This window comes from Nelusetta ayraudi, unplaced genomic scaffold (assembly GCF_046127955.1).
Source record: "Nelusetta ayraudi isolate G7.1 ecotype Tasmania unplaced genomic scaffold, CSIRO-AGI_Nayr_v1 ptg000063l, whole genome shotgun sequence".
Lineage (NCBI taxonomy): Eukaryota > Metazoa > Chordata > Actinopteri > Tetraodontiformes > Monacanthidae > Nelusetta > Nelusetta ayraudi.
This window is the reverse complement of record NW_027466113.1, coordinates 3,821,674-3,831,954: the sequence shown is the minus strand read 5'-3', so window position 1 is coordinate 3,831,954 and position 10,281 is coordinate 3,821,674. Positions and strand designations below refer to the sequence as shown.

The 10,281-nt window shown below is 43.2% G+C and overlaps 1 protein-coding gene and 1 non-coding gene across 2 annotated transcripts; both read left to right on the top strand.

Annotated features, from left to right (window-relative positions):
• Positions 1–102: 102 nt before the first annotated feature.
• On the top strand, positions 103–4,905 carry LOC142898153 (small ribosomal subunit protein eS27-like). The gene is made up of 4 exons (XM_076040938.1): positions 103–237; positions 733–841; positions 2,124–2,234; positions 3,900–4,905. The coding sequence occupies exons 1-4, from the start codon at positions 232–234 to the stop codon at positions 3,926–3,928; spliced, it is 255 nt and encodes an 84-aa protein (XP_075897053.1). The 5' UTR covers positions 103–231; the 3' UTR covers positions 3,929–4,905.
• On the top strand, positions 1,878–2,009 carry LOC142898367 (small nucleolar RNA SNORA13). Its single transcript, XR_012928579.1, has one exon. It is a non-coding gene; the product is annotated as a small nucleolar RNA SNORA13 (small nucleolar RNA).
• Positions 4,906–10,281: the final 5,376 nt, after the last annotated feature.

Here is a 10,281-nt window from a genome sequence, read left to right as displayed (position 1 = left end):
GCAGTGTTGTTCCATAGTTTATCATGCATTTAGCTGGCAAAAAACGAGATTGACGTGAAAACATAAACGAGGCATTTTTCTTTTAGTGCCATTTTATGCGTTATTTTTGATTAAAAAAATACATTTAAAAAAAAATTCCCGCCGCTTCTCGAACGTCACACAAACCAGTTTCCGGTTCGCGCAGTGGACTTTTACTTGAGCTTCCGGTGAGAGTGTATCCACCACGCAGACATGCCTGTAAGTACGACTGCTAGCTCTTTTTCTCTTTAATATTCATCGCCGCCTTTATAAACGTCGACGGCGTGACTTACTTTTACACACGAGAACGCACTCTGCTGTGTCTTCTTACAAGTACGTTTTTAACTTTGTTTTAATGGTAATATAAAGACGAGTAGTGACACAATATGGCGAAACACGTGCACAACAAAGCTCAACACGCGCCTCGCTGTCTGGCCATAGGCGACGAGTTGACTTTTTTTTTCTCCCCTCAATCAAATCGAATCTATATGTATTTATATACACGAAAAGCTTTTGTGGCTTATTAGCAGCTATTTGTTTTATTTAAACGTGTCGTACAAAAATCAAAACGCTGCCACCTCGTGCCGACATTTGCTTCTCTTCCTGTAAATTTCGCCCTTGGTCACATGGGAATCTGAAGGCGGCGGATAAGCGATTTTCGTGTGCGTGTACTGTGTGGAAACTCTCTGAATTATGCCAACATTTCCCGTCTAGCTCGCCACAGATCTGTTAAACCCGAGCCCCGAGCTGGAGAAGAGGAGACACAAAAAGAAACGACTCGTCCAGTCTCCAAATTCCTACTTTATGGATGTCAAATGTCCAGGTGAGCAACATGACCAAAGTCCGACAGATTGTGAGGAAACGTGTCTTAAATTGCACCTTACACGTTTTTGAAGGATATTAAACTGCCTGATTGAAGAAAAAGGAGCCAAAGAACTAACTTAACGTAGGAGCTTTACTTAACATAGGGAAAATAGCAAAGCGATATTCGCTGAATAACTCCCCAAATCAAAAGCTTATAACTGCTTGCTTTTCCCGATTTTATTGTTTACACAGTGATTCTAACACATCAATGCCATAAAATCACTGAATTATCACCAGGAAATATTAACACTTAGAAGATGGCGTCAGTTTCATTTTTCATATAAATTAGCTCAAGTTCTGATATGAGCTTTTCTTAGGAGGAACACAGAACGTGTATTTGCTTTGTATACACTTAAAGTAGTACAAAATAGATTATTTTTTTATTTTTTATTTTTCATAAAAATGAAAATGATTGACGGTTAGACATTCGCAACTGTTGCATATCTGTAATACTCACTTAAATAAAGTTTCAGCACATTTGAAATATGGTGAAAAGGATTTACATAATGTATGATGATGATTTGTCATATCTCAAGTCCAACACCCAATGCTCAGTAAGTCTATATACACAGTATATCTACAGGTACTACCCGAAAAATTAGAATATCAAGTAAAAGTTGTTTTATTTTGTCAATTTAACATTAAAAGATGAAACCAACTCATTTTATTGAGCCATTACACGCAAATTGACACCTCAAGCAGTTCCTTGTTGTAACTTTGCTGATTAAGATTTTCATAAAGATTTGACTTTATGTAACATTCTAATTTTCTGAATTTTTGAATTTGAGTTTTTTTTTTAAGCTGCGAGACCTGATCAGCAAAATCCAAAGAAATAAAACCTTGGAATATATTGATTTGCATATTATTAGTTTATAATTTTTTTCTATATAATTCTACAACCTTTTCAGGATATTCTAATTTTCTGGGTAGCACTGTATATATGAAATGGAGTTATCCATTTATTGCACTACTTTAACTATAACAGTGGAAGTATTTGCCTTTATGTGTTGCCCTCTCATTGTCTCTGTAATGACGGGGGTGTCAACTAAGGCATACAGTGACCTTTGCGGCTGTCAGGTGGACGAGTTTCTCACGACTCTTTCGCTCCAGCAGCCGCAAGAACACGGCGGTAACCCAGAGAGAACAACGCAGCCGCTCTGCACCGCTGCGTCTTTGGCGTTGGTAGCAGGCCTCTATAATTCTAACGTGCGCCGCTTGCTCGTCTGCTTTTTTTTTCTCAGGCTGCTACAAGATCACCACGGTGTTCAGTCACGCTCAGACTGTTGTGCTGTGCGTCGGCTGTTCCACCGTCCTCTGCCAGCCCACGGGGGGGAAAGCTCGCCTCACAGAAGGTACAGTGTGGGCACAGAACAGACTGACGACTCGCTCCTATATAGAAACGCACGGCGTCTGGAGCTCCGGCGCCGCGTTGAGCAGCGCGCACACTGTCCATGTTGGGGTTTTTCCCGGAACGGGTCTCTGTGGGACGCGCCGCGGGTCGGCAACGTGCTAATGTTGACGCACATTATGTAGACATGGGGTCTTAAGTACGGAAGAGGATTAGGGCCACAGGAAGAGAGAAAAAAAAATGTTTTTTTTTTTCAAGCTTCCAATTTGAGAATAAAGTTGAAATTTCAAGATTAAAATCGAAATTTAAAAAAAAAACAACACAAAATTTTGGCAATTAATGTCAATGTGAAGTAAGTACTTCTGTTTTCGCCAGTTTCCTGATTACTGTGGCTGAATCTGACTTGTCACTGTTGGTAACTGGGTTAACCCACCATCCACTTTGTTCACAAAATTTTGCCTTTTTTAAAAAACTTTTTTACGTCGACTTTATTCATGAAATTTCAACTTAAAACTCGAAATGAAAACTTCAATAAAAATCTCCTTCCTGTATTATTTCCTTCTCTTTGTGTGGCCCTAATCCTCTGTCGTACTTAAGGCTTTGATGAAGATCGTGAGTGTGTTTACGATTATTCTGTCTCCAGGTTAAGGTAGATCCCGTTTACATTTCTGTCATTGAAATTTCATTCACAAATTAAAATATAGTCCAAGAGAGCAAAGCCTGTGTTTGTACTGAGGTTAGTACTGCGCTTTGCAGTAATTAACATCTGCCGCTATACTATTTCCCATGGCATTCATTGATTTTTAAATCGATCCGCTGCATTGAAGTGAAAATAAAAGGGTCTGATTCAACTGAAGCGAGCATGTAGGAGTGCTTGTATGAAATGCTGCAGATGAACGCACACATGATAAATATAAATATCCCGTGCTCTTCTGCTGCCACTCCATGTGGTGTGGGGATCAGAACAGCAGCCAAAACAAAAAAAAAAAAAAATCTGCCTCTGTGTTGCCCTTTCATCACACTCATGGTGAATGGGGTGTCTACTGAGGCGCACAGTGACTCTTGCTGGTTCTCACAGAAATTCATCATCATTGATCCATTTCTCGTGCTTAACTGCAAGGACAAATTGTTTCTTTTTCATCCTAACTGCTGCGGGAACCTCGTCGTGCCAAATAGCACGGGGGGGGGGGGGGCGTTTTTCCGGATTTGTTATTTCACGGATCACGACTCGTTCGTCGCAGCACATTGAGCGACACGAGGCTGCGGCGCACGCGGCGCGACGATGTACTCGTCGAGCTGGAGTTGTGCGTCGTTCCCCGGCGCTCTCGCCATCCCACCTACTCTATCCTGGGCTCTGCTGCTACGGCAACTGAGAGCTCCTCGGTGTGCTCGGCTCCTCTGGGTGCAGCTGCATCTGTCGACACTTAAAACCACTTGTGCGTGGCTGATTTCCCCGAACACACACTCTAAAAAGTATAGAAAGCTACAGAAGTAAAGCATGGACTTTTCTGTTTACCGGAAACATTGGCGAAGTGAGCTGTGAGCATTCGCTTGGCTTTCTAGCAACCAATCAGAAGGATCCGTTTCCTTTCTGCTGACAAACGGGGCTGCCAAGTCGGTTCGAATGGAACCTGCCTCACCAAATATCTTCTCTTCCGTCTTTCTCCAGGGTGCTCCTTCAGGAGGAAACAACACTGAGTAGAGCGGCCGTGGTTGCAAGAAGGTTGAGAGTGAACGCACCCTGATGGGCATCAAGTCACGCTGCTCCCCCTCGACGCAACGGAGCGATGGACTACAGCAAAGTGCATTATTTCTCGAATAATTCACAAAACATCCTGAATACCCTGTATTCATTTTGTATTAATTTTCCTTCACAGTTAGTTTGTCTCATGGGGGGGGGGGGTAATAATGTTGCATGTTTATCGTTCAGGCGCTTCAATCCCTTCGAAGGGGTTTTTTTTTTTTTTTTTTTTTTAGATGTCCTCTGTTTCCAGACGTGTCGGCTCGGGAACGCCTGCAAGTGGTCGGAAAAGTTCAGGACTAATGAGCGTGCTGTTAATTATGGAGACGGGCGGCTTCCAAATTGTTGCAAGCTTAATTTCCTCTGGTCCATTTCAACCCTTTGGAGCAAGCATTAACGTGTCTGCTTGTCCAGCGCCACAGCCAGTCCACTGCTGGGTGAAGCTGCAGATTTATGCTTTCTTCAAGCATAAACCTGCACTACACATTATTAAATGTTGGCTGATGTGCGCTAGAGTCGGTGATAATTACTGCCGCTATTGATCCACTGTGATCAGGCGTTAATTCAGGGTAAGATGATGCTGGATCTGCTTCTGTCGCTTGATGTGCAAAACAGAAAAACCACCCTGCACACAGTGAAAACACTAAATGTCAACTGTGTGTGTGTGTGCAATTTTTTTTTTTTTTTTTTTTAACTTGTGCCTGAGGTTTTTTCTTTTTTCTGTGTAAATGAAAATATGTTTGGACTAACGATTGCAAAGTAAACCATGTGTTGGAAATGTGAATAAAGTCAGATAGTCATGGGCCCAAAATTTTGAATTGTACAGTATTGAATAATTTAACTGAATTGAGAGATGGGAGTAAATAAAGCCATTTGTACCTATGCTTGTATATCTGCCACAAAATATTAATAAAAAAATAATGGAAATTGGGAATATGCTCGTTTGCCTCTTGGTGACTAAGACATGACGCCCCAAATGCTGAATTAGTGACTCATTCTGTAAAGGTCCCCAACACTGAGGAATATTCCAGTTACGCTACGAGTGCTTTTCAACACTGCTGCTGCCTTTGAAGGATGCCAAAATTGAGAAAATCCAAATCCAATTCAATATTTATGGTTAACAGTTAATATTATACTAACTAACCTGTTACGTTTTTGAAATGATTGCAATTTTGAAAAAAAAAGGTCCAATCATTTGCACATTCCAAGTTGATGAAACAGCGCAATCCACTGCCGAGTTGAGTGTTATTGTCACTTTAAAAGCAAATCAAACACTTGAATTTCATGACTCCTAATTAGAAGAGGCACAATTGTCATCTGTGGAAGGAAAATACCGTCGGGTGAATGTTGTGAGATGGGGGGGGGGGGGGGGGGGGTCCTTTCTGCAGAGACCGCAAAAAATTAACTCGTCAGTAGGGGGTGCTACAGTACAAACTAATCATTCGCATTGCTTTTCCTGGAAGGATCCGTATTATTCATTCAAAACGGTCTTTTTTCTTTTCTTTTTCTTTCTTTTTTTTTTTCTTAATAATTATGTGCCTCTGAGCTGTCAGTGAACTCCCCAGCAATTAGAACGTCTGGCTTTCACCTGAATACTAAACACTGAAATATAAATATGGTGTTTCGTGGAGATGCATAAGTGTTTTTTTTGGACAGTGGGGTTCAATTTACAAAATGATGCACTGAAATGCTCGACTATAGTGAAAATAATATATGTGTATATTTTCAAAAGGTATACAATTATATTCAACACAGCTGCAGAAAGGTCGTGCATTTCTCAGAATTAAATCCACACAGAGGAAGACGGTTGTGGACAGACGGAGCTGGCATGATTCCCTCGCGGGAGAGCAACTTGGGGGGGGGAACTTCAACAAAGTCTGGATGCTCCAAAAAAAAAAAAAAAATGTCAGTAGTGATCCATGTGAGGTCGTCACTGAGTGGGAGGAAAGAAGGGCGGGACAGGAGGATCGATGACAGAAGGGCAGACAGAAAATTCTTTCATGTACACAGCTGCATTCGTTTTCCAGTACCGGGCGCCGGGGAAAAAAATCTCAGTTTTTGATTTCACAACGTTCGAGTGGGGGTGATAGAGGAGGAAGAAAAAAAGAGCTATGTGGAGCACCAGATGACAGAGGAAGGACAGGCACACACGTGAATCCCTGCTGCCGACAGGACACGGAGGTCAGCTCACACTTGTGTTTATTCCACTTTCTCCCTTTCCAAGGAGAGAGTCATTATTCATCATTAGCGTCCAGAGGACATTTAACAATTAACCGAGACAAACACTGATGACCCCTCACGTATCCATGACAATGACCTTCAGCCGAGCAGAACCAGACTCTGGCCTTGTCGTCAAAGCCCTCCTGGGAGTGACGTGGAGCGCCGTGCGCGGGCCAAATGGCCTCTGGTGAAGGAGACCATGGCGCACAGTGGTCATTAGCGGATGAGATCCCTCTCAGGAAACTAGGACTTGTGTTTGTGTTAACAGAGGTGCATCAAGAATGCCGTAGTTTCATATCAAGTAGAACTTTCAAGCGTCCAAATGATTCAAAAACTCACTTTACAAATAAATATACAGTCATGTGTCTCTAACCTTTCGATGGACTTCTTTGGCCAGCTACACTCCCAAGAAGGTGAACGTTTCACCTACTACTGAGCTCACAAGAAGTAGCGTAGCATTCCTGTTAGCGCAGCTGTAGGAGCACCTGGCAAGCCATAACAGGAGGAAGTAACAGCAGTCAGAATTTAGTACAATTAACATTTTGTTGGTGTAGTTTGACAGAGAGGGGAGCAGCAAAGCTACTGCAGAGAAATAGTGGCAGAGCGGTGCTGCTAGCTTAGTAAAGCAGCAAACAGACGGAAGCATAAAACAAAAGGAAGCTGAACAATGAGAAAATAAAGGCTCACTATTTACTCAGTTCAAGTGAAAACAAAAACACAAGGGACATCTGGAACCAGGTTTTTCTACAAATTTTTAAAATCTACACGACATATTTAATAAAAACAACAACACAAAGGTCAACTAAATACCAAGCCAAGTGGATCTCACACCACAACCAAAGGCGCACGGACCTACAACACAGCAACAGGCAGCACTCGTCCCCTCCGCAGGGTCGTGTAGCAGCTTTTAGCTTTCTTCCTCTGGTGATTTCAAACAGCCGCTGCTTTTCCAATCGCTAAGTGGTGATGGTGAGAAGCCAGGTGTCCCAGATGAGGTGTGATTGTGCAGGCGACGCCTGCATCTCCCGCTGAAAAAGCAAAACGCAACAGAGACACATGGCGACGGTGGGGTTGCATTCTTGGAAAGGTAATCATGCAACAATTCTTCAGTGGAGAGAAATTAGATTCTGAAAAACTACAGGATGGACCATGTAGAAAGAAAGGATAACACACACAATCAAAAGAACAATTGTGATAGGAATAATAATATCGCTCACATGTAACTTGTAACAACATGCAACAAATGATCAAAGAAAATTCAAATTAAACAAAACAAGACTAAATATATATATATAAAAAAAACCCTGAACAAAAGTAAATGGCACTAACCTGACCTAGCATGGCAGCACAGAGATTAGACCTGGACACACTGGGTAATGGAGAACATGTGGGGAGAACGATGGCGGGGAAAGACAATCAGGAAGCAGGTGGGGAGCACGGCAGAGGAAAGGGCAAGTTACCTGCATAACACAGCGGGAGAAATGAATTTCACAATAAAACAGAAAAAGTAACGAGACAGACTGGCCGCAAACCAATGAACTAAACTCAAAATGACACGGTTACATTTGACACAGCGCAATAGGCCTTCGAAATGATCAACCCCGCCAGTGCCCCTCCATCCGGACATGATGGAGCGACAGCATCATGTTTACCTGCTGCATGGAAACAGTAAATACCCACATATTTATCTGCAACAAGAAAAAAAACACACAACATGTCTCGTTTGGGTGGGCGTTTTATCTTCCATCTTCAGGCGAAAGGGCAAAATAAAATGAACACATGAGTAAGTTAATGCATGCTGCCCCCATGGGACACATATATGTGTGCGCATATATGCTGTCTGGCGAATGTAGTCAGCCTGTTGACCGTCCACTCACACGTCTGATAAATTGGTACACATATTCCTGAAGACACGCGCACGGGCGTAGAAAAGCAGCGGGCGGCCGGGAGACGCGCGTCGCGTAACTCTGCAGGACTGAGGGTCAGCGTGATGGATGCTCCCCCTGAATGGCCCTGAGTATTAAAAGCCCTGGGACTGGTAAAAACAATCAGTCATGTCGCATTGCCACAGCTGGGAATTAATCATCCCCGTGTCTGTGATAATTTCCTGCATTAATTATTTCCAGCAGGTAGCTTAAATAGTCTGCACGGAGGGACCTTCCGGGGGACGGAGAGACACCGGGAGGTGACGGAGCAAGTTGAACCCACTGACTGTATGTAGAGATGGACGGAGCTAAACAAAAAAAAAAACAAAAAAAAAAACAGACCACCAATGTGGAAATGCCACAAACCTGCACTCTATGTTTTTGGCCAGCAGGGACCGCCAAAAGCGGTTGCATAAAAAAAAAAAATGGTTGGTTGTCAAACTGGTTACATTTTTTTTGTTTGGTCTAAATTGCAAATAAGAAAATAATTAATCAAATAGGTGCTAATGTTTTTTTGTTTTTTTCGGTACCGCCCACACGTCCAAATATGGAATCATCTGGTTGCAAAACGCAAGGTGGCGCTGACTGTAGAATCAAGTTTCTGGGCTTCAGTGTTTGCAAACCAGTGTGTGTGTGTGTGTGTGTGTGTGGGTTGGGGGAAATATATGTGTAGCTTCTTCGCAAGTTGGGAGACAAATGACGCCTCCATCATTTTACTGCTGGAGTTGGAGAGGGAGAGAGAGAGAGAGAGAGAGGGAGAGACGGTGGCGGAGGGGAGACGTAAACACCGGCTGTTTTCGACCTGCCGTCTCTCCGTGTTGGCAAATTGCAGCCGAGCTCCTAATTGAGCTGGCAGATAATGCAGCGGGACTGCTGTCAATAGCCTGCATGGGCGGCAGGCTCAGAGAATGTAAATATATAATCAGCAGCCAGATGCCACTCTGTTGCCGTCGCTCGCCAAGTTTGGTTTCCTGCTCGGCTGTGCGCTCAAAAAATAAGAGGGGGTTAAAAAAAAATAAAAAAGCATTGTTTTGTGTGTCAGCGATGTTGGTCGAGGTTCCTCTGATTAGTGTCCTCATGCATTTATCACATGGATTAGATTAATTATGTATTTGGGGACTGGGTGTAGGCCTATATAAATATAAATATGTCTACAAAGGTTGTGTTTCAAAGCGGCACGACTGTATGCATGTGTTGCCGTTGTTGTGTTTTTTTTTTTTTTGATTTGCTGAACAAAGCAGATACATAATTCCACAAGCGTTCATTTCATTTGCCCGTTGCCTCGATTCGTTCCCTGTCTGCCTGTCTGCCTGTCTGCCTGTCTGTCTGTGTGCATTTCACAGAAGCACCGGCCAGACTCACAATAGGCAATTTAGAGTCTCCTGCCCACCTGACCTAGATTCCTATGGAAGGAGGGAGAGAGCAACACAGCGGCAGCTCTGCAGAGACACAAGCACAACACAAACATGTCAGAAATACACAACCTAAAAAAAAAAAAAAAAAAAAAAAAAAATCCTGAACAGCCGTTTTTCTTTTTTTCTTTTTTAAAGGCGCCGTGGGACGTCGCGCAAGCTATAACTCTGACTTTCTGCTGGCGTCGAATCATCGCACGCCCCAAAGATTAAATTCAAGTCGTCGGTCCAATTTTGTCGGCGCTCTTAAAAAACGTAAAACCCTCTCGGGATCGGCCAATCAACAGCTTTGTTTGAGTTCATTAAAGGTAAACAGTCGGCGTGAAACACACGCTGATTGCTAATCAACAGTTGCAGTAATGTAGCGCACTGGTGTGTGTGTGTGTGTGTGTGTGTTCTTTTCATCGTGACTCCCTTTGCTCAGCATCCTTTCCCCCGTTTGTGTGAGGAATACTCCGGCCTGTTAGAGACCCCGGTGGTTGCCATGGAAACCGGCATCACTTTTCTGTCAAGTAACTGGAGAGGGATGAAAGGAGGGAGGGAGGGGTGGAGGACGGGAGGGGTGGAGTAAAAGCACCGGGAGAGTTCGCACGAGTGGGAATTTCTGATGTAATCCTGTCTGAGTTTGTGCGTCCGTCCACGATCCGTCCATGGGTGCCAGGTCCTTAACACTGATCGGAAAAGCCGAAGGTTGAAAGGAAAGACGCTTCAAGTATTTCACACTGTAACTTTTGAATCAGGTAAAAAAACAAA

Bases quoted from the DNA above. Each gene is read 5' to 3' on its own strand.
- LOC142898153 (XM_076040938.1), top strand. The intron at 842-2,123 runs GTGAGCAACATG...TTTTTTTCTCAG, and splicing joins TATGGATGTCAAATGTCCAG to GCTGCTACAAGATCACCACG. The intron at 2,235-3,899 runs GTACAGTGTGGG...GTCTTTCTCCAG, and splicing joins GAAAGCTCGCCTCACAGAAG to GGTGCTCCTTCAGGAGGAAA.